The sequence below is a fragment of the Delphinus delphis genome, chromosome X (genome assembly GCF_949987515.2).
Source record: "Delphinus delphis chromosome X, mDelDel1.2, whole genome shotgun sequence".
Taxonomy (NCBI): Eukaryota; Metazoa; Chordata; class Mammalia; order Artiodactyla; family Delphinidae; genus Delphinus; species Delphinus delphis.
The window spans coordinates 9,812,926-9,837,896 of NC_082704.1; the positions used below are offsets into that span (position 1 = coordinate 9,812,926).

General features: G+C 42.9%; 1 protein-coding gene across 1 annotated transcript; it reads right to left on the minus strand.

Annotated features, from left to right (window-relative positions):
- Nucleotides 1-20,698: 20,698 nt before the first annotated feature.
- Nucleotides 20,699-22,441, minus strand: HAPSTR2 (HUWE1 associated protein modifying stress responses 2). The gene has a single exon (XM_060002124.1). The coding sequence runs from the start codon at nt 22,243-22,245 to the stop codon at nt 21,415-21,417; it is 831 nt and encodes a 276-aa protein (XP_059858107.1). The 5' UTR covers nt 22,246-22,441; the 3' UTR covers nt 20,699-21,414.
- Nucleotides 22,442-24,971: the final 2,530 nt, after the last annotated feature.

Below are 24,971 nucleotides of genomic sequence, written 5' to 3' on the forward strand. Positions count from 1 at the left end.
TCACAGTGTGTGAAGGATGGAAAGAGTTTGCTCATGATGGACCCAGGATTGGAGAAATGTAACATTCCTGGGATCTAGGTTTAAGTCAGGCCCAGAGAGCTGGGGAGGCCATGGGACCTGTCCAACTGCTAAGGCCTGCCAGTTATTCACAAAACCTGATGCACCTTTGGAGTGAGGCACGTGCAGAATTACCAGCCAACTCAGTATCCCTTGCGCAAAGAGGTTAAAAGCATGGACTGTGGAACCAGACTTTTTAGGTTTTAATCTCTGCCATTACTAGCTGTTTGACCTTAGACAATGAAGCTAACCTCTCTGTGCCTCAATTTCTTCCTCTGTAAAATAGGGGACAGTACTAAGTCCCAAATTATAATCCATGTTATAAAATTAAATGAGTTAATATTTATAAAACTTTTAGAACAGTAGCTGGCAAAATTTTATGAGTTTTGGTTAAATTGAATAAATAAAACCTATAATGTACTAACAGTATTCACTTTGCCTTCATGTCACTGGCATCCTGCCCTGCAAATGGAAAGTGTTTAGGAGACATGATGGTGCATTTGATCCTTGTACCAGCTTTGCAAGATGGCAGTGAGATGACCAGAGGCCAGAAAGGAAAGATGGTGATGGAGCCAGGAGTTCAAAAGCCAGTACAGGTTTCCCCCGCTATCAGAAAGTAGAGCATCCCTATGAAACCCTGTGTGAGCCGAAATGGCATAAAACAAAGAAGCAGTTGCCTTAGGACACATCTTGCTAGGGGATGCACAAAATAAATGGAGACAAAACACAGATGCTCACAGACACAGTTCAAAACTATGAAGGCTTGATGCTGAGATGTTGAGTGTAGCTCCCCGGGAAGAAGCTTGGCCATGACACTCTCACTGCTTGGGGTGCACTGTACGCTGCCTCTATAAATGCTTGCTGCAAAACAAACGCTAAATGCTATTTTCGCTTTTCGCCTTCTTTTGTAAAAGTGAAAATCCTCTTCAGATTTCTTTGGGTTAGCAAAAACAGGTACTAATGTAAGTCGAAAAAGCGAAGTGGCATAAAGCGAACTTTCGAAAAGCAGGGGATACCCATACTCATTTTTCTCGTTTACTGGTTTAATACCCCACTGACACATGGTGACATACAGTATCCACCACCTTTATTAGTCCTTTAACCTGAGAGAAAAAGGACAGGGAGCAGGTCTAGCACTGGACAAAACTGGCAAGGCAGTGAAGTCTATCTTTGAACCTTAATTCTCTCAGAGCTCCTCCCCATCTTAGAAGTTGCTTTCTCCTTTCCCTCCAACATGCAAGTGTTAAATCCAGTTCTTTAAAGAAAACTCCAAATGGAAACACAGAATGTTAAGAGTTGGAAGGTCTATGCCCGAGTTTTATGCCCTCATTTTATAGATGAGGTCATTGGTGCCCATAGAAAGGAAGTGGCTTTAGTTAAATGATCAAATTCATATTTTTTTCCAATCTCTTCAGATTCAGTATCAAGTTGCATTAGAGAAGAACAATGGACCACTCTCATCCCAACGTTTGCCGTTTGGATTCTTTGTAGACTGGCATGACTTCCAAGAGTTCAAGCCAAATGCCACTTCGTGAGTTCTGATGTGCTGTTCACATGAGGCATTCCAATGCAAATCGAGTGTCTTGGTCATAACATCTTGGTCTTGTTCTTCTCCCAGATTTGCATCACTAATGTATGCAAGTGCCGCATAGTCCAGGGCATCTGGGGGGTAAAACTACATAGGAAATGTTGCCCTTTCACAGTTCTGTTTTCTCAATGGAAATTTAGTTACTATGGCAAGTTTCTCTAAAGTAGCATTTTACTCCAATTGTGAACCTGAAGGACTGTTAATCACATGACCAACGAATAAGTGATGTGGATTGCATGTAGTAGTACAGAAGCAAAGAAGAGGCAGAATTTAGAGATTTAAAAAAGAGCTTATAGGGCTTCCCTGGTGGCGCAGTGGTTGAGAATCTGCCTGCCAATGCGGGGGACACGGGTATGAGCCCTGGTCTGGGAGGATCCCACATGCCGCGGAGCAACTGGGCCTGTGAGCCACAACTACTGAGCCTGCGCATCCGGAGCCTGTGCTCTGCAACAAGAGAGGCTATGACAGTGAGAGGCCCGCGCAAAAAGAAAAAAAAAAAAAAGAGCTTATATGTGGTAACTATAGTTGGTAACACCATATTGCATAATTGAGATGTGGTAAGAAAATAAACTTAAATGTTCACACACACACACAAAGGTAAATATGTCAGGTGATGGATGTGTTCATTAACTCAGTGGGGAAGGGGAATCCTTTCACAGTGCATACGTATATCAAATCATCAGGTTGTACACTTTAAATATTTTACAATTTTGTCAATTATACTTCAATAAAGCTGGCGGGGGGCGGGGGCGTAAGAAAGGTATTGCAGAATCTAATCCTCCCCTCATTTTATCTATGAGGAAACTAAAGTCCAGAGAAGGCAAATCACAGAGCTAGTTAGGGCCAGAACAAAGTTGAGAACCCAGTCTCTTGAATCCTGGTCCAGGTTCCTTCCCCTACACGATTCTGTGCAAAAGTTTCAGTTTATGTGGAACTCCTTCAGCAATAGATATGTGACTTGAAGTGGATATGAATCATGTTATCATAGGGCACATTATTAGGACTTAGTCTAACAAAGGCACAGTCCCCTCTGTGTTAAACATGTTGCCTTCTTTTTGTGGGCAGAAAAATATAAGTTCAGTTAAAATCTTTCCAGGAGTTCTGAGTTTGGGAGATGAATGTTGCTAGGGAATACTAATAATAGGTCAAAATAGCACTCAAACCCTGTCTGTGTCAGAAAAGAAACACCCTAGAAATATTTACTCAGCACTCTACCTTTTATCATTTGAAAATGCTTGATTGTACTCAGTTAAGGGGAGGGCTTTTTTTAGATAACCACACTGCATTTAGAGAAATCCAATCATATAGGATTTTTTTTTTTTTTTTTTTTTTTTTGCGGTACCTGGACCTCTCACTGTTGTGGCCTCTCCCGTTGCGGAGCACAGGCTCCGGACGCGCAGGCCCAGCGGCCATGGCTCACGGGCCCAGCCGCTCCGCGGCATGTGGGATCTTCCCAGACCGGGGCACAAACCCGCGTCCCCTGCATCGGCAGGCGCACTCTCAACCACTGCGCCACCAGGGAAGCCCCCCATATAGGATTTTAATAGTACATTTCTTCCTCTAATTTTTTTAGTCATCTGCTGATCTTTATTTGCCAATGGAAACCATACATCAACATTGCAGTTTGGAAGAAAATGAATAACATTTCTTGCTATGTTATAGGTCAACAGTTAATGCAGCGGAAGTTTCATTTCTCTCCCATTAAAATTGCTTATTTGCCTCATCTCGATGTATATCAAATGGTAATAAGATACGAAATATATAAGGTTGTGACCCAGGCCAGTAGGTTTTGCTGTTTCTAGGGTTTTCTTGTTAATTGGTTGCATTGTATGTCAGATCTGATTCTTCCACACCATTGTTAAGGCTGATGATTCTTCAGAACACCGCTGAAAAGAGAACTAGAAGGAGTTTCACCAAAACAGGAACTAGCTCACATCTATAAAGGACGGTGACTCAAACGCCTATCAGTGTCATTTCATAGAAACACACTCCACCTGGTATGCAAGAGCCACAGCCAGCTTCTCTAGGAACCTCCAATTAAAGAGCTGAGACCTATGTAAAAAACAAAAACAAGGAACTAGGAGCAAAATTTCCTAAGGACAGAGCAATGGTTTTTACTTTTATGGTTTGGAAAACAAAGTGCATTCCATCCTGTGAAACTCCTTGAGTGTGAAAAAGAGTGTTTTACCAGGAAAAAAAAGAAAGAAAGAATTTCAATTTGAAATTCTGCACTGAATTCAGAGATTTCAGGTTAGAACACATTTCTGGAAATAGAAAACTAATATGAAGAAATTACTCTTGCCAACGTCAAGTAATGACCTGCTCCATAGAGCTATGTATATTTTACTTCGCCTAATAAATGTCCTCTTCAGCTGTTAGTTGTAAGATTATTTTTTTGTAAATGAAATGATATGCTAATCTCTCCAGTGGAGCTCACTTTTTGAACTAATGGAATATTGTTTTACAATGTGAATACTCCCTCTCTAATTTACCTATTGTTAGTGGTTGGATTTATGTTCATTAAATTGCTTAACAGAGAGCTAGCTTGCATATCCTTATCTCTGGGCACTTGAAGGATAGGACTTGGGAGAAGAAGAAAAGCAGGGTAGGAGCAAGGTAAGGACGCTGGCCAGGAAATCAAAAGACCTTGGTTGAATCCAGCTCCACCACTTACTAGCCGAAAGTCTGTGGCCAAGTCAGCATATCTTTCTGGGCCTCAATTTCCTTACCTGTAATAATGTCACATAAAGAAACTATGAGAATTGAATATAATCATCCATGCGAAAACACCTGGTAAACTATAAAATGCTAGACAAAGTTGATAATTAACAATAACAATTAAATGCCCTCTACTCCCCCTTCCAAAGCCAACAATGGAAATGAAAATCAGTAGCTCCATAACAGGAAATCCCACAGCAAAAAACATCATTTTTTTATTGAAGTATAGTTGATTTTACAATGCTGTGTTAGTTTCAGGTATACAGCAAAGTGATTCTGTTATTTATATTTTTTCAGATTATTTTCCATTATAAATTATTATGAGATACTGAATATAGTTCCCTGTGCTATACAGTAGGCCCTTGTTGCTTATCTATGTTATGTATAGTAGTTTGTATCTGTTAATCCCAAACTCCTCTAATTTATCCCTCCCCCACCTTTCCCATTTGGTAACCGTAAGTTTGTTTTCTATGTCTGTGAGTCTGTTTCTATTTTGTAAATAAGTTTATTGGTATTATTTTTTCGATTCCACATATAAGTGATATCATATGGTATTTGTCTTTCTCTGTCTGACTTACTTCACTTAGTATGATAATCTCTAGGTCCATCGAAGAACATAATTTTAATCAAATAGCCTATGTTTGGAGCCCTGGCTTGAAAAGGAAACGAATCCTGTCAGGTAACATCAGAAAAGCCACACTGGGTTGCAGCTAACTTAGCCTGTGTGGAGTCTCTGGCATGGGCACCAAGGGGCACGTTGTGGGAATGAAAAAAAGCTTCACTCCAGACTGACTCCATTCAGAAAATGAGTGCAGAAAATCCCCAGGTGATCAGTGAACTTCAACGTTGTTAGGATCTATCTCAAATTTGATCCTGCAGAATATGTTGGGAGTAACTCATTAGATTAACTGACTTAAAAATACTGATCTTTTAAGGCCCAGTTTAGTTCCCTCTTCCATAACCAGCCCCTAAATCTCTTCAGTTGGAATTAATTTCTCCCTAGTCTGTGCCCCAAATACAAGTGGTATCCATCCAGTAATGGCACTCATTCAAATTTCATTTATCTTAGAATTTGTGTGTGTATTTGTGTATGTATATACTTGTGTACTGCCTTACTCACAGAGCATAATCTAAGCTCCTGAAGTCAGGAACCGTGTCTTGGTCATCACTGTACATCCTTCACAGCATCTAGCACATTGCCTTACACATAATAGTTGCTCAACAAGCACTGCTGACTGTTAAAGGGAATAAGAATTGTGCATTTACTGTTAAGGGGAGTATTTCCTTTTTTTCTGTGTCCTGTCTACTTCAAGCTTTAAGGTCGTCCCCTCATTTAATCCTGTGATTTAGGGAACAAGTCCATAGAGTAACAGCTGACTGTACGCATATTTTTGGAAAAATAGAAAAATCAGTACATAGCATAAGAATCATAATCACTGTTCTTGAAGCAAAGTGGCCAATGATCTCAGATCTGATAGCAGGCATTCCCATTCTGGATGGAACTGAATATAGCCGTATTGTTCAATCCCTCAGGGGAGATCAGTGTACTTGAGTTATCACAAGCCTCTATCCCAACTGGAGCCTAAGTCCATCTAGGACGGTATTGTCCAATACAGGAGCCACTAGCCACATGTGCCTGTTTGAGCCCGTGAAATGTGTGCAGACTGAATTGAGGTACAGTGGAAATATAAAACACACACCAGATTTCAAAGACTTAGTACAAGATTTTTACAATAATATAAAATATCTCATTAGTAATCTTTATATTGATTGCATGTTAAAATGAAAATATTTTGGATATATTGGGTTAAATAAAATATATTATTAAAGGTAATTCACTTTTTTTAAATGTGACTATTAGAAAATTGAGAATTACATATGTGGCTTGCATTATATTTCCACTGGACAGCACTAAAATGGACCCCCCCAGAAAAGAATCTATCCTTAAAACGACCTAAATGCTAATAACTAGCATTTCCACCATCTCCTCCTGAAGCCAACAGGACCCCAAAAACCAAAGGACTATGACACAAAGCATTAATACAAGACTACATTTTCATCTCCAAAATATCTGAGTCTGTATCCAAACTAGGAGTAGGAGTTCCAGATAAACGCCTTCCAAGAAGAGAATTATAAAAATTTTCAAGAGTTACAGGTAGGGGCTTCCCTGGTGGCGCAGTGGTTGGGAGTCCACCTACCGATGCAGGGGACAGGGGTTCGTGCCCCGGTCCAGGAGGATCCCATATGCCGCGGAGCGGCTGGGCCCGTGAGCCATGGCCACCGAGCCTGTGCGTCTGGAGCCTGTGCTCCGCAATGGGAGAGGCCACAACAGTGAGAGGCCTGCGTACCGCAAAAAAAAAAAAAAAAAAAAAAAAAAAAAGAGTTACAGGTAAATAAGAAAAGGCATTCTTGAAGTTCCTGAACAATGAAACCTCAGTAGTTACCAGCTTGTGCTGACATGATGCCACAACAAACCGAAAAGGTAAAATAAAATCCAAATGCTTTGCATGAGGTAGCACAGTGCTTGCATCCTAACAGTTGACTGTTGACTTCAATGAATATGGAAGAGGTTGTCTAATTGGATTTGATCTCTTTTTAAACTGAAGTCAATGAACCAAGGTATGTCCATACACAACCCTAAAGGTCTCCACTGAGTCTATTAACATGATTTCAGGGTGGATACTGTGCTCTCTTGGCCCTTTATATAGCAACTACTGGATAGTTGCTAGAGCACTAGCTGCTTCAGGGAAGAATTAGGTATAAACTTCATCTTCATTGTGATAAATACCTTCTTATCCGCATGTTTCACCTAAAGCAGGAGAGTCCCTGTGGCATGGGCCCTGGGGACAGCATAATAACAGAGCCTCCAACTACTGCACAAACCTGTGGTAGCTGAATTTTTATAAATATATTTATTTATTTATTTTTGGCTGCGTTGGGTCTTTGTTGCTGTGCGTGGGCTTTTCTCTAGTTGCAATGAGCGGGGGCTGCTCTTTGTTGTGGTGCGCGGGCTTCTCATTGCGGTGGCTTCTCTTGTTGCAGAGCACGGGCTTTAGAGTGCAGGCTCAGTAGTTGTGGTGCACGGGCTTAGTTGCTCTGCGGCACGTGGGATCGTCCCGGAGCAGGGCTCAAACCTGTGTCCCCTGCATTGGCAGGCAGATTCTTAACCACTGCGCCACCAGGGAAGTCCCTGTGAGAGTTCAATTTTATCATCCACAAATATTTGGGCTCCATACATAAGGCACAGATAGCACCTGCAGTTGGAATATTAAAAACAGACTTCAAGTCCTACCTGGCTCTTTGGTGGGGCTAATGGCGGACTCTGCGAGGGCTCACACCAAGGAGTACTTCCCAGAACTTCTGCTGCCAGTGTCCTTGTCCCCACGAGAAAACGTCTTCTTTACTTTGGACTGAACAGAATGTGAGGAAGTACTATACCACCAGACCTGAATGGAAACACTGGACCATCACACTTGATCATACTCATCATCATTGTTCATCTAGTCATATCTCATTCCAGTACAGAAAGGGGATACTAATGAAGCTCCAATGGGGAGTTTAACGGTGCTGTTGATCCACATCAGAGAGAAAAGTTCTTCAAGGTTGTTGGTCCCTGTCTCTCCCGTGGCCTGCCCTCACCTCATCTGTCACCCCTCCAAGTCAAGCCCTTTGTGGCCTAATCTGACAGAACAGCAGCGTCTTGGGAATCTTCCGAACAAATCCTCTGAGTGAAGAGTACTTGGGATATGTGTACATAAACGTTCGGTCGGAGCGCAGGGAGAGGACTGGGGTTGGCAGCGTGAACACAGCCTGCAGGGGGTTAGTGCGCCACGACTGGCTGGGAGGGCGTCCGGGGAAAGGTCTAGACCTGCCGAAGAGGCAAGAGACTTTTTCTTACCTCTTTGTTTCCTGGTGCGCGAGGAGAGGGGATTAAGAACGCTGCTTAAAGGAGCTCCAGAGACGGGCATGAGACGCCAAGGCTGCTGCTGCCGCCACCCACAAGCCTGTGTGCGAGCACAGGTCACTCTCCACACCCCCTTCCGGGTAGCCTGTGCAGCCCGCCACTGCCAGGGTCCCGGTATCCAGGGACAACTTCCCCGAGAGAACGCACGGCGCGCCTCAGGCTGGTGCAACGTCATGCTGGCCTCTGCCGCCGCAGGCCCGCCCCGCACTCCGTGCCCCTCCCCCCCCCCGGCTTGACTGCGCCAGAGCCCCCGAATCAACGGCTCCTTTAACCCCGTCCTGTCTGAGCAAAAAACGGACGCCCTCCAGCGACGTACACACAGAGGCGGGGCCAAATCCAAAGCTGAGCCCCTGGGAGCTGTGAGAACAAAGAAGAGAAAGGGAAATCTCTCCCAGCAGCCTCAGAGGCAGCGGATTAAAGCTCCACAATCAACTTGATGTACCTGCATCTGTGGAATACCTGAATAGACAACGTATCATCCCAAATTGAGGAGGTGGACGTTGAGTGCAAGATTTATGATTTTTTTCCCCTTTTCCTCTTTTTGTGAGTGTGTATGTGTATGCTTCTGTATGAGATTTTGTCTGTATAGCTTTGCTTCCATCATTGGTCCCAGGGTTCTATCCGTCCATTTTTTTCTCTTAATAATTATTTTTTTATTTTAATAACTTTATTATATTTTATATTACTTTATCTTCTTTCTTTTTTCCTTCCTTCCCTCCTTCCTTCCTCCCTCCCTCCCTCCCTCCTTTCTTTCTTTCTTTCTACTTCTACTAATTCTTTCTTTCTACTTTTTCTCCCTTTTATTCTGAGCCGTGTGGATGAAAGGCTCTTGGTGCTGTAGCCAGGAGTTAGTGCTGTGCCTGTGAGGTGGGAGAGCCAACTTCAGGACACTGGTCCACAAGAGACCCCCCCAGTTCCACATAATATCAAATGGCGAAAATCTCCCAGAGATCTCCATCTCAACACCAGCACCCAGCTTCACTCAACGACTAGCAAGCTACAGTGCTGGACATCCTATGCCAAACAACTAGCAAGACAGGAACACAACCCCACCCATTAGCAGAGAGGCTTCCTGAAATCATAATAAGGCCATGGACACCCCAAAACACACCACCAGACGTGGGCCTGCCCACCAGAAAGACAAGATCCAGCCTCATCCACCAGAAAACAGGCACTAGTCCCCTCCACCAGGAAGCCTACACAACCCACTGAACCAGCCTTAGCCACTGGGGACAGACACCAAAAACAACGGGAACTACGAACCTGCAGCCTGCAAAAAGGAGACCCTAAACACAGTAAGATAAGCAAAATGAGAAGACAGAAAAACACACAGCAGATGAAGGAGCAAGATAAAAACCCACCAGACCTAACAAATGAAGAGGAAATAGGCAGTCTACCTGAAAAAGAATTCAGAATAATGAGAGTAAAGATGATCCAAAATCTTGGAAATAGAATAGAGAAAATGCAAGAAACATTTAACAAGGACCTAGAGAACTAAAGATGAAACAAGCAATGATGAACAACACAATAAATGAAATTAAAAATACTCTAGATGGGATCAATAGCAGAATAACGGAGGCAGAAGAACGGATAAGTGACCTGGAAGATAAAATAGTGGAAATAACTACTGCAGAGCAGAATAAAGAAAAAAGAATGAAAAGAACTGAGGACAGTCTCAGAGACCTCTGGGACAACATTAAACGTATCAACATTCGAATTATAGGGGTTCCAGAAGAAGAAGAGAAAAAGAAAGGGACTGAGAAAATATTTGAAGAGATTATAGTTGAAAACTTGCCTAATATGGGAAAGGAAATAGTTAGTCAAGTCCAGGAAGCACAGAGAGTCCCATACAGGATAAATCCAAGGAGAAATACGCCAAGACACATATTAATCAAACTGTCAAAAATTAAATACAAAGAAAACATATTAAAAGCAGCAAGGGAAAAACAACAAATAACACACAAGGGAATTCCCATAAGGTTAACAGCTGATATCTCAGCAGAAATTCTGCAAGCCAGAAGGGACTGGCAGGACATATTTAAAGTGAAGGAGAAAAACCTGCAACCAAGATTACTCTACCCAGCAAGGATCTCATTCAGATTTGATGGAGAAATTAAAACCTTTACAGGCAAGCAAAAGCTGAGAGAGTTCAGCACCACCAAACCAGCTCTAAAACAACTGCTAAAGGAACTTCTCTAGGCAAGAAACACAGGAGAAGGAAAAGACCTATAATAACGAACCCAAAACAATTAAGAAACTGGGAATAGGAACACACATATCGATAATTACCTTAAATGTAAATGGACTAAATGCTCCCACCAAAAGACACAGATTGGCTGAATGGATACAAAAACAAGACCCATATATATGCTGTCTACAAGAGACCCACTTCAGATCTAGAGACACATACAGACTGAAAGTAAGGGGATGGAAAAAGATATTCCATGCAAATGGAAACCAAAAGAAAGCTGGAGTAGCAATTCTCATATCAGACAAAATAGACTTTAAAATAAAGACTATTAGAAGAGACAAAGTAGGACACTACATAATGATCAAGGGATCGATCCAAGAAGAAGATATAACAATTGTAAATATTTATGCACCCAACATAGGAGCACCTCAATACATAAGGCAAATACTAACAGCCATAAAAGGGGAAATCGACAGTAACACGTTCGTAGTAGGGGACTTTAACACCCCACTTTCACCAATGGACAGATCACCCAAAATGAAAATAAATAAGGAAACACAAGCTTTAAATGATACATTAAACAAGATGGACTTAATTGATATTTATAGGAGACTCCATCCAAAAACAACAGAATACACATTTTTCTCAAGTGCTCATGGAACATTCTCCAGGATAGATCATATCTTGGGTCACAAATCAAGCCTTGGTAAATATAAGAAAATTGAAATTGTATCAAGTATCTTTTCCGACCACAATGCTATGAGACTAGATATCGATTACAGGAAAAGATCTGTAAAAAATAGAAACCCATGGAGGCTAAACAATACACTACTTAATAACGAAGTGATCACTGACGAAATCAAAGCGGAAATTAAAAAACACCTAGTAACAAATGAGAATGGAGACACGATGACCCAAAATCTATGGGATGCAGCAAAAGCAGTTCTAAGAGGGAAGTTTATAGCAATACAATCCTACCTTAAGAAACAGGAAACATCTCGAATAAACAACCTAACATTGCACCTAAAGCAATTAGAGAAAGAGGAACAAAAAAAACCCAAAGTTAGCAGAAGGAAAGAAATCATAAAAATCAGATCAGAAATAAATGAAAAAGAAATGAAGGAAACAATAGCAAAGATCAATAAAACTAAAAGCTGGTTCTTTGAGAAGATAAACAAAATTGATAAACCATTAGCCAGACTCATCAAGAAAAATAGGGGGAAGACTTGAGTCAATAGAATTAGAAATGAAAAAGGAGAAGTAACAACTCACACTGCAGAAATACAAAAGATCATGAGAGATTACTACAAGCAACTCTATGCCAATAACATGGACAACCTAGAAGAAATGGACAAATTCTTAGAAAGGTACAACCTGCCAAGACTGAATCAGGAAGAAATAGAAAATACGAACAGACTAATCACAAGCACTGAAATTGAAACTGTGATTAAAAATCTTCCAACAAACAAAAGCCCAGGACCAGATGGCTTCACAGGCGAATTCTATCAAACATTTAGAGAAGAGCTAACACCTATCCTTCTCAAACTCTTCCAAAATACAGCAGAGGGAGGAACACTCCCAAACTCATTCTACGAGGCCACCATCACCCTGATACCAAAACCAGACAAGGATGTCACAAAGAAAGAAAACTACAGGCCAATATCACTGATGAACATAGATGCAAAAATCCTCAACAAAATACTAGCAAACAGAATCCAACAGCACATTAAAGGGATCATACACCATGAGCAAGTGGGGTTTATTCCAGGAATGCAAGGATTCTTCAATATACGCTAGTCAATCAACGTGATACACCATATTAACAAATTGAAGGAGAAAAACCATATGATCATCTCAATAGTTGCAGAGAAAGCTTTCGACAAAATTCAACACTGATTTATGATAAAAACCCTCCAGAAAGTAGGCATAGAGGGAACTTTCCTCAACATAATAAAAGCCATATATGACAAACCCACAGCCAACATCGTCCTCACTGGTGAAAAACTGAAAGCATTTCCACTAAGATCAGGAACAAGACAAGGTTGCCCATCTCACCACTCTTATTCAACATAGTTTTGGAAGTTTTAGCCACAGCAATCAGAGAAGAAAAGGAAATAAAAGGAATCCAAATCGGAAAAGAAGAAGTAAAGCTGTCACTGCAGATGACATGATAGTATACATAGCAATCCTAAAGATGCTACCAGAAAACTACTAGAGCTAATCAATGAATTTGGTAAAGTAGCAGGATACAAAATTAATGCACAGAAATCTCTTGCATTCCTATACACTAATGGTGAAGGATCTGAAAGTGAAATCAGGGAAACACTCTCATGTACCATTGCAACAAAAAGAATAAAATATCTAGGAATAAACCTACCTAAGGAGACAAAAGACCTGTATGCAGAAAATTATAAGACACTGAAGAAAGAAATTAAAGATGATACAAATAGATGGAGAGATATACCATGTTCTTGGATTGGAAGAATCAACGTTGTGAAAATGACTCTACTATCCAAAGCAATCTATAGATTCAATGCAATCCCTATCAAACTACCACTGGCATTTTTCACAGAACTAGAACAAAAAATTTCACAATTTGTATGGAAACACAAAAGACCCCGAATAGCCAAAGCAATCTTGAGAACAAAAAACGGAGGTGGAGGAATCAGGCTCCCTGACTTCAGACTATACTACAAAGCTACAGTAATCAAGACAGTATGGTACTGGCACAAAAACAGAAAGATAGATCAATGGAACAGGATAGAAAGCCCAAAGATAAACCCATGCACATATGGTCACTTTATCTTTGACAAAGGAGGCAGGAATGTACAGTGGAGAAAGGACAGCCTCTTCAATAAGTGGTGCTGGGAAAACTGTACAGGTACATGTAAAAGTATGAGATTAGATCACTCCCTAACACCATACACAAAAATAAGCTCAAAATGGATTAAAGACCTAAATGTAAGGCCAGAAAGTATCAAACTCTTAGAGGAAAACATACGCAGGACACTCTATGACATAAATCACAGCAAGGTCCTTTTTGACCCACCTCTTAGAGAAATGGAAATAAAAACAAAAGTAAACAAATGGGACCTAATGAAACTTCAAAGCTTTTGCACAGCAAAGAAAACCATAAACAAGACCAAAAGACAACCCTCAGGATGGGCGAAAATATTTGCAAATGAAGCAACTGACAAAGGATTAATCTCCAAAATTTAAAAGCAGCTCATGCAGCTTAATAACAAAAATGCAAACAACCCAATCCAAAAATGGGCAGAAGACCTAAATAGACATTTCTCCAAAGAAGATATACAGATGGCCAAGAAGCAGATGAAAGGATGCTCAACATCACTAATCATTAGAGAAATGCAAATCAAAACTACAATGAGATATCATCTCACACCAGTCAGAATGGCCATCATCAAAAAATCTAGAAACAATAAATGCTGGAGAAGGTGTGGAGAAAAGGGAACCCTCTTGCACTGTTGGTGGGAATGTACATTGATACAGCTACTGTGGAGAACAGTATGGAGGTTCCTTAAAAAACTAAAAATAGAACTCCCATATGACCCAGCAATCCTACTACTGGGCATATACCCTGAGAAAACCATAATTCAAAAAGAGTCATGTACCAAAACGTTCATTGCAGCTCTATTTACAATAGCCAGGAGATGGAAACAACCTAAGTGTCCATCATCGGATGAATGGATAAAGAAGATGTGGCACATATATACAATGGAATATTACTCAGCCATAAAAAGAAACGAAATTGAGCTATTTGTAATGAGGTGGATAGACCTAGAGTCTGTCATACAGAGTGAAGTAAGTCAGAAAGAGAGAGACAAATACCGTATGCTAACACATATATTTGGAATTTAAGGGAAAAATATGTCATGAAGAACCTTGCAGTAGAACAGGAATAAAGACACAGACCTACTAGAGAATGGACTTGAGGATATGGGGAGGGGGAAGGGTAAGCTGTGACAAAGCGAGAGAGAGGCATGGACATATATACACTACCAAACGTAAGGTAGATAGCTAGTTGGAAGCAGCCGCATAGCACAGGGAGATCAGCTCGGTGCTTTGTGACCGCCTGAAGGGGTGGCATAGGGAGGGTGGGAGGGAGGGAGACGCAAGAGGGAAGAGATATGGGAACATATGTATATGTATAACTGATTCATTTTGTTGTAAAGCACAAGCTAGCACAGCATTGTAAAGCAATTATACTGCAATAAAGGTGTTAAAAGAAAACAGACTTCAAGAAATAGGAAGAACTCACTAACTAGATGGGGGGATCCTTTCACAGTGTACACGTACATCAAATCCTCATGTACATTTTAAATATCTTACAATTGTATTTCTCAATCATACCTCAATAAAAACGAGAGAAATGGCAAGAACGGATTTTCAAGCAAGGGGAATGTAACTACTGACAGAATAGCCCTGTAATTTGCACATAATTCCACTTAAAACATGAAAAGCCAACAGCGGTAGCAACAGGTGTATTCAGTTAATTCAGTGAAATCTAAAGAGAAAAACATTCAACCCAGGCATTTGGCACTGTGAAAATGTCGACTATATGTAGTTGACTGATGTATCCATTTGCAATAGCTTGTGTGGCACATCCTGTAGGCACAGACTTAGCCTGTGACTATTGCCTTAAAAGAGGCAAAAATCCGATCAGATATAGTAAAGTGGAGATGGTCACAGTGATCCAGCAACCCCTGTTCTAACTTTACCCATATTAGGACACTCTTACACCGGGTTGTTTTGAATGAGACCCAAATCTATTTACATATTTTCCTAGTCTTCTTTATCACCTCCTTGTGTACCATTGAGCAGTTTTTGAGGAGACAAGCCACTAATACAACGTTGTCAAGGCCCTTCTCGTTTTCTAGTTCAAATCCTTGTTCATGCTGTTTGCTAAGTACTTGTTCCCTGTGACAGCTTTCAGCCAAACAGAACACACTGAATGCTGCATTCCAAACCACTCTGTCCTGCTGGGCTCCAAGTGAAACAAGCTCTTCAAACTCCATCATGTGAACTTTTCACAAGGAACAATCTCCCTCAGACAATTCCATTCAGAGATACTATCCGTGAAACTGGGACTCGGGGAAGGGGTGACATCACAGGCTTCCCCCTCTGGCCAGGGTCATGACCACCAAAGTTGTACTTAAGAGGCTCCCACGTGGTTTGGCACATGGTTTTCTTAATGATCTAACATTTCTCCCAGCTTTCCCATAATCTTCCAATTTAAGATCTTCACACTTAGACACAAAATTGGGTACTAGTGTCCAGAAAGCCTGGGATTTCAAGATGTAAAGAACGAGAAACTTGCATCCAAGGTCTCTATTAGGGATAGGAGCGGGAATGTAAGACACACTATATAATATGTGCTGTATGTTGGTTTGGGGCAGTGCATTAGGAATCATAGAAACGCAAAGTATTATATGCAACCAAGAGGCTGGAGAAACAAAAAAAAAGGGAAGAAAGGAAGAAAAAAGACAAGAAAAAGGTGAGAAAAGTTAATTTAAACGTCCAAAGCCCAGGTTGGGAGATGAGAGCTTTGACAAAGGCAGGAGGCTTATTGCACTGAGGCGGTTAGCCAGCTTGTCAGAAGTTAGGCGGGAGGGCAAGTACACTGAATCTGGGGTTGAAAGACCTGCTTGGCAGCTCCTGAGGAAGGCTTTGGACTCTCCTTAGAAGATCTTTAAGATGAGGAGAGCAGCTCATGGATCCAGGATGGCTTGTATGCCAGGTCTCGCCAGAGTTGGGCCATGTGGAGTCATGGCCTTCCAGGTCCCCCTTTAGTCCAGTGAGTCTATGAACTCATCTCTCTGTTTAACAACCTCCTGATCAACTTATTATATTTGAGAAAGGCAAGTGCCCAAATAAGGAGGCATTTGACTGTAATATACGCCTTAAGTATTCAAAAAAAATTTTTTTTAACTTCTTGACCTCCTAAGGAAGACGGAACCAAAAGAGAGAAAGGTAAGCTGCTCTGTGCATATACATTCCCATCTTACAAGTGGCCATGCCACTACCACCAAGTGAGTCTCCTGGTTTGGAATTGTTTCAGGATGGCAGTCCTGATTTCAAGGGGCTCACAGAACTCAGCTGGTCAGACACTAGATAATCTAAATGAGAATATCACAGAAAGAAGGTTATCACTACCGCTGCTTATTGAATTAAATCACAGATCAGAAAGTGCCAGAGCTTGTGCAGACCTTAAAGATCATCTAATACAACTAACTCCTTTATTTCCTATATCAAGCAGAAAAAGGGCTGACTTGTTCAAGGTCAGTTATTGGGAAAGTCAAGGCTTAAGCCAGGATCCTGTATGCTTTTGCCACTGAAGCCTGAGACAGTACAATTATATCTACAAATGAGAAAGAACATTAATAACATTTTATATGCTACACTTCTTTGGGGAAGCACATTTAATACCTGATAGAATAAAACCGCCCCTTCGAAGTTTTGTTTTGAGCTTTTCTTCCCACAATATAATTTTATGACAATAATTCTTTCATTTAAAAAAAAAGTATAGTGTAATGTTGAATATTCCTTTTCGACCTACACACGCAGTAATAGAGATTCTTACACACCTCCTAGGAAAGAGACCCTCTTGGGATGAAACTTGGTGGTTTACAATCTAGTGGGGCAAAGACACAAGCTGACAAACACAATGGTAAGTCCGAAGTGGGAACTCTGGGGAGGGCCATTTAATCCCAACTTGGAAGGGCAAGGAAGGTATCCAAAAAATAAAGGTAAAGTCTGAGGTGAGCTTTGAAGGCTGAGTTGGAGTGAAGTAGACAAAAAGGAGTTTAGGGCAGGGCATCAGAGCCCAAGGAAGCAATAAGGTAAAAGGGCCCAGAGGCCAGCGATGATCGAAAGTTCAGGAAACTTTAAGTGGCCCAGTTTTGCTGGTAGCTGGAGTGCGGTGGTGGTGGGAAGGGGTGACATGTTCCCTGAATGCACAACTCTAACAGCTTCCCCCAAACACACACAACAGAGTAAAGAGAGGCTTCATAACAGGACAAGTTTCCTAGCTCCACTTGATCATCAGCATGTTAATTAAACAGCCATACACAGTATGACTAAGGGAGGTCCAGGGAAGTGAACAACGGACTGGAACCTGGTAGGGGCAGCAGTCTTACCAATAAGTCACTGTGGCCCTCCCTAGTGAGGTCAGTTGCCCCATTTGTAAACTGAATAGTTAACCCTGCCCTAGATGATCTTTAAGGTCCCTCTTGGTTCTAAATTTGGGAAGGATCCCACCAAGCACATGCTACTGGAAGAGGTCAGTAAACCTCCTCAAAGCCCCAGGCTGATTAACAACCAATCCTCCCCTGACCTCTACTCCATCATCATTTCACAGAAGGCAAAGTGATCTAAGTGCAATGTTTCCTGACTCTCAGTTCGTAATTTTGATTAGGAAGCAATGGTCTAATGGATAAAATACTCAGCTAGTGGTGAGGAAGTCAGAGCCTTCTCTCGGCCTCCTATGAAAGGACCAAAATAAGTAACTTAATATTGTTTTTCCTCAGTCTTCTCAACTGTGTTCCTAGAAGAAAAATGTATGAAATATGCAAAGTCATGATAAAGATAATATGTACAAATGGGGAGATTCACTTTAAGCCTGCACAGAAAGTTCACCAGCAACGATCAATTTAAAATGAGCCCCTTAGTGCTCGCTTTGGCAGCACATATACTAAAATGAGCCCCTTGAATCAATCATGAATCTCACAATGGGGTCACTGGAGTTTCAGACTTCACTGTGCACCATGATCACCGAGGCCTCCTCCAGATAGGAGGTCACTTCTAGGACCCTTCCACTGAGATTGTAATTCACCTGGAAGGCGCTTCTGAGGCTGCCAGCTTCATAAGCAACTCAGGGGATTCTCAAGGGAGGTGGTCATGGGATTGGCCACACTTTGCAAAATGCTGAACCTAATAGTTAGGAAAACGCACACAGGGGAGAATCATCTAGAAATTAGAGCATGGGCTTCAGGTGCCTTTCCTGGGCAGTAGGTAAACAGAGAAAGGGAGAATAGCTATAACTGGGTCTGGATGAGGGCTTACTCATCCACTCATTAAATAAATATTTATTGTGTGCCCGTGGATCAGGCACTGCTAGGCTCTGGGGATTACAGAAAGAAACAAGACAAATGAGGTCCCTGCCCTCATACTGACATGCCCTCTTACAACTCTCTATACCTACCTGTTAAAATTGCTGCGGTGGCTCAGCCAGTCTTGCAGCCCGAATGCCCCAGTGATTCCCTGGAGGAGGGCTCTCAAAGACAAGCAGCAGAAGAATGATAAGAGGCATGGCTACTTTGTTACTTCAAGACTAGCCCCCAAGAGATTCTGCAGCTGGAACTGAAGGCTTTCTCAGCCTAGAAGCAGTGCAGAACACACACTGAAGGTGCTTCCTACCTGGTATGGTTTGAAGTGTGGGAGGGTATAAGTGAGCAAAGGCTTCCCAGAGAAAGCCCCGTCAAGTTAAATATCGCCACAATCCTGGTTAACCAAATGGCAACATCCCCAGTAAAGAGCGTCCAACAGGGATACCCTGGTTATACCCTGCTCCAGTGTGTCAGCGCTGGACAACCAGGCATCCTGCCAGACCAATTTTCCTACAGCACAGATTGGGTGGTGTCACCCCCCTGCCCCAGGACAGAATCTAAAGTACTGAGCCGGGCATTTGAGACCCCCTCTACTTTGGCCCCTGCCTCCCCCTACCCAGCACCTGTGACCCCCTGAACCCAGTTTACTGTTTTCCTCCTTCTCAAACTTTGTTAGATATCCTTCCCCTGCTAGTATCCCCTGTGCCCTCCCTTCCTATTTTTCTGGGCACCAGTTCAAATGCCACCTCCTCCAGAAGCTGTGACCCTCTTGGTAAGGAAGGCCTCTGGCCTCTGAATTCCTCTGCATAGCCTTTCGGTGCTTTGCATACTATCAGAAGTGCTTTCTGGACTACATTAATTTATCTTCCAAGCCAGGATGTGCTCTGTGAGCATAAGGATTGTTTTTGTTTTTTTAACATCCCTTCTTGGGGCCTAGCATGGTGCCTCAGTATGTACTTGTGGAGTGCCTCAATAGCAAGTTTTTATTCTATTAGGGAATTCACTTTGTTGTATTATTTCAATGCACTTATTCAATTACAAATCTATTGCAAAGGTCACACCAATAAAAACAGAAACAACTCTTTGATGTGAACCTAAGGGCAAGGTATTACTCATCTATTTATACTATTGCTATTTTATGCACTGGTTTAGGGAGAGCCTGGGGAGATTTGCACGTTCTAACTTCCCCCCATCCCTTCCATAACCTCACTTCCACCTCCTCCACCCCCCACCCCACCCAGTCTACCCCTTTCATCACCTCTACTCCACCTCACCCCTATTCAGAAGCACTTTTGCCTTTTAGGTGTCCCTAGGACTTGCACTTCCACACCCTTTCCGTCCTTACCCGGCTTCTCATATTCTTTCAGGCCAGAGGAGGTAGATCTTTCACTACTCCAGCTTCAAGGTGCATCCCTCAGGCAATTTTAGGAACTACAAGTCTGCCCTAACATCCAGAGGGATGATCCTGAGAACTCATGAGCTAAACACACTTATAATTAATACAAGATCTGGGATATTTAGGCAAGTTTCAACTATATAACAATAGTTTCCAACTCAAACCCAGAGATTCTACTGATTAAGTTGATCTATTTTTCTGCTTTTTCTAAAATGTAGTGGATTTTAATGTTTTACTGATTTTTATTTATTGAGAAGGGAGAACATTAATGCTTTAGGTGCCAAGCATTGTGCTAGGTACTTGAAATATGGACTTCATCTTACCCTCACAACGACCTCAGGAGACACAGAGTTCCATTTTACAGATGGAAAACTGAGGTCAATAGACATTAAGTGATTTGCCCAAAATCATGCAGTGAATCTGTGGGGCTAGGATTCTACTGTTGATCCTTTTAATATCAAAGCTCATGCTCTTTTAATTATATCATGCTATACCCTTGAGTAAAACCCAGAAATTCATTCTACTTCGGCTTCCACTTCAAAACAGAAATCACCAAAAAGATTTAACTTCAGAAAAAGGAACTTTTTATATCCCTAAGAAAAAGGACCACCACCAGGAATGCCATCTTTGATCTCAGGCTCTCAATTGTTGGCTTAATATTCCTAAAAAGAGCATTAAATTGACTCAATAGCAAGTATTACCTGCCCAACCATCATAGCACTTTACCCCATCACATAATCACCAAAATGACTATTTTAAAAAAGAAAACTCACAGGCTAATATGTACACCTTGCAGTTTCTTTCTAGAAATTAGATGCATGGTACAGTGGAGCAAAAATGGAAAACTCCAGATTTCACAAAAATATCAAGTTTTTCATTTTGATAACATGTAATTGAACTGGCAAACAAAACAAAACAAAAACGGTTAAAGCAAACAACCAACCAAACAATAAAGGATAAAAGTATCCTATAACCAAGCAAACACCTGTTAGTCCTTCCCCTTTAAGACTTTTAAATAAGGTCACATTTATTCAGTCAACAAACATTTATTAAGCACCAGCAACTGAGCCAGATGCTAAGAAATATAACTGTGAACAAGATAAACCAAGCTCCCGCTTGACCGGATACTTCTGCATTAAACGGTCTTGCTAACTACTACATTATACTTGTTCTCTGCTAGTATTATATTTTTGGGAAAGTCAGAATCATAACGATGCCTGTCCTGGTATACTTTTAAAGTTTCTTTGTGGCAAACTGATAGAACTCTTTGTTTAACTTAGAGAAGGAAGAGACAGTCTCAAGAACCCTTTTGACGAGCAAGTTGATGGCCGAGCAATATGGTGGCTGGCGACCCACGAGGTGGTTTAGATCAGTTTAGATCATTCGGTTGCGCTTGTGGGTTGGGGAGTCTGTGTCGCCATCACCACACTGGGCCGAGGTGCGCTTGCGGGTCCCCCCACTGTCCAGGTGGAGGGCCACTTCTTCGGAGTCGATGGGGTTCGAGTTGTCCTCGAGGAAGCTACTTCTTCGGTGGCCGTCGCCGGCCACACCGCTGCCTTGAGGCGGGGAGCCGGGCGCTCCAGATTGCACGCTGATGCTGGCCATGGCACCGCTGAGGCCGTGCAGGGCGATGGCCTCGTGGAACGGCTGCAGGTCAACGTCCACCGACGAGCCGGATTCGGTGGCCGCGGCCTGGCTGGGGGCCCCGGCGGGTGGCTTCGGGGGCGCCCTCGGGGTGCGCGGCGGCAGAGTCGCGGGGGGCACCTTGCCACACAGGAAGCTAATCAGATCTTCTCGAAGGATGGTGCTCCGGCCCTTTTTCACCCATTCCAGCACATCTTTGACGCGACGATGGTTGCCAACCTGGACGCCCAGGTCAAAACTTCGTTGGTGGGCATCCCCGCTCTCTTTGTAGAGGCTGGTCACAGCCATGGCCGCACTCTGGAAGGGGTCCCACAAGGAGAGTCCTGGCTGTTGGCACCCCGTATCCTTGTAGAGCTGGGCCACAGCGGTAGCTGAGTTCTGGAAGAGGTGCCACAGCTTCTGCTTCTCGCTCTTGAGCCCCGCCGCCTCAGGGGTCGCCTCCTCCTGCATATCGGGGTGCAACTCCTCTTCCTGCTCTGCCTCGGCCAGGCACTGGCGCTCCCACTTAGAGAACCAGTGCTCCTCGCCCTCGGCCTCGCCCTCCTTCGGCTGCTCCTCCATCCTCCTTCTTCTGGCCGCTCCTCTCCGCTACAGCCGCCTCCTCCTCCGCCTACTCTTGCTCCTCCACCTCCACCTCACCTCCTGCTCCGAGCTCCCCTCCTCCTTCTGCAGCCGCCGCCGGCGCCTCAGCAGCCTCAGCCACCGCCACCTCCTCCGCGTGCGCCGGCGGGCGGGAGAGCGGGCGGCGGGGCTCGGAGGCCAACTGTTCCGGCGCGCGCCGCCCGCGGCCCTGGTGCACGCCCCGCCCCGCCCCGCCCCGCCCCGCCCCGCCCGGCCCGGCCCGGCCCCCGGCTACGGCGCGGAGATAACTCCGCAGCCGCGGGCGCCGCCTCACTGCCCCCTTCCGGCCCTGCGGTCCGCTCCTACGGCCCCCCAACGGCGCCGCGGCCTCCCCGCAGCTGCCGCGGCCGCTCGGTCGCCGCCGCCGCGGCCCCGCAGCTCGGTCCCAACCCCCGCTCCGCCGCGGCTGCCGCTCTGGGAACTCGGAGGGGGGCCGGCTGGAGCGCTGCCTCAACGCGGCGCCTGCCTACCGCTTGGCCCCCTTTTCACACATTTTTGAGACTTGTCGGCTTCATCCAATGAGCTGATCAAATTTTACATCCTATGTTGCCAGAGAGGATTATGGGGCAACTTCATGGTGTCGATCACATCCAGGGCGCCGATCCGGGAAGGCCGGGGGTTAGAGTGGAAAGAGCACGGCCCTCGTGAATAGGCAGGCAGTCTGAATCCCAGCAATGCCCCCCACACAGTAGGTGCCCAGGAAAAGTGTTTTCCGTGGATCGTAGCAGTAATTTTGTAAAGGAAAAAAAAATCACATCAGTCATTTCCCCCCCGGCCCCCCCTCCCCCGCTTTTCGGGCCTCAGTTTCCCCAAGTGCCCAACAAGGTTGTTGGATTAGGTCTCCGGAAAGCACTTCCAGTCGTGATCTAGAACTTTACTGCTGTCCCTGTAAAGCGCCTCTTCCAGGCTAGTTGCATACTTATCAAATTCTAAGAGTTACGGTCAGAAATGGCATTGATTTTTTTCCCCTCATATTCTTTCAAGGTTTTTTGTCATAAAAAAGAAATGGGTTGGGGGGTTTTATTTGTGGTTTACTTTCAATTACTGAAAATTCCAGGATGAAGAAGTAAGAGGAAAGAAAACAGGAAAATGAAATCCCAAACGCGGGATTTTCTGCTCCAGTGTAAAATTCAGTGCCTTTTAGGAAAGAAAAAAAAAAGTTTACCTAATTTACAACACTCCAAAAATTCTAGCTACTTAAAACACCATAAGAATACCAAAATTGAGCTAAAACTGTATGTGATACTGAAGTCTTTTCCTTGGGTTCAGTTACAACCCCTTGTAATGATGCAGTCCTTTTTTCATTGCAGACAATTCCAGATCAAACTGTGTTAAGAAAAATCACTAAGCTAAGAATAACAGCAAAAATAGGAGGAACCAAAGTAATTTTTTTTAATTTTAGAAAAAAAGTTTTGCAATTTTTGTTGTAGAATATTTGCTAAGTCTCCAGAAAGCCTTCCAAAGATAAAGGAAGCTAAATCTTCTAGCAAAATATGCTTAATAATTCCCAAATATGAAAATTAGTATATAAAAATGATATAAACATTAAGCTTCATCTTTCTTGAAAGATATACATGTTTCTAAGTTAAATATAAAAGAGAAGAAGAAGAAGAAGAAGAAGAAGAAGGAGAAGAAGAAGAAGAAGGAGAAGAAGAAGAAGAAGAAGAAGGGATTGTGCCCTTTCTCTGCAAACCGGGCTTTTTCACGATTCATTAAACCCTTTTTCCATACGTGTAATTGGACTCTTCTCATTTACATAAACGAGGGATGAGGCAAAAGACCTAAGATCAGCCCAAAAAGGAGGAATACGTTTCTCATTCTCCTATGTTAAAAAAAAATTGTAGAAGAAAACTCCCAAGAAGGCAGAGCCTTCTCCCCCCACTGCCCTACACACACCCACATATACCAGCCCTGAAACAGTTCATGGTCAAGGAGATAGCAGGTTTGCTAGAGCTTTAAGATTGCCCTGTACATGGTGCCTCACAGTTATTATAAGAGGCACATGCTTTTATTTTATCTTCTCTAAGTAAAAAACTTGGACCGAAATGACCGACAGTAGGACACCATATCTTATTTTCTCCCCTCATTTGTGATTGGGTTAAAAACCAAGAAGAAAGACTGCACTGTCTGAAAGAGAACAACCCTCTGCTTGGGCTTGAGTTGCCTGGCTGGTATCCTCCATTCATTTGGTTTCAGCACCTGATTAATTAGTTAATTAGTACTTAGAGCTGACTAGCCCCGGTCGGCAATTTTCCTGCCCTGCATGGTGAAATGTTGAATCCAGCATTGAAATTTCTGTGTCGCACACCCTAATTATTATCACCCCACTACTTTTTAAACCATTGCACCAAAGTATTATAATAGACAGAGCCAGACAACTGTGTGGGAATATGTTCTTTCTGAGAAATAATGGTAGACTTAATCAATATTTTTCACTGTTGCCCTTAACACATTTAAATAAAACAACTGAACGGGAAAAATTCTAATTCAATTAGCCTCCAACTCCTTCCATAGAGAAAATGATTTTATACGAGAGAGAATTCAGAAAAATCACACCAAAATTTTTTAATGTTTTATCAGTGCCTCTGATTGCAAAGAGTGTGTTTACAAGATAACCTATCTGAGGTTTTTCTCCTATAAACGTCTAAAATGTGAGGAATTTAAAA

What these genes read in the sequence shown, in the direction of transcription:
- HAPSTR2 (XM_060002124.1), bottom strand. Translation starts at nt 22,245, where the DNA reads ATGGAGGAGCAGCCGAAGGAGGGCGAGGCCGAGGGCGAGGAGCACTGG.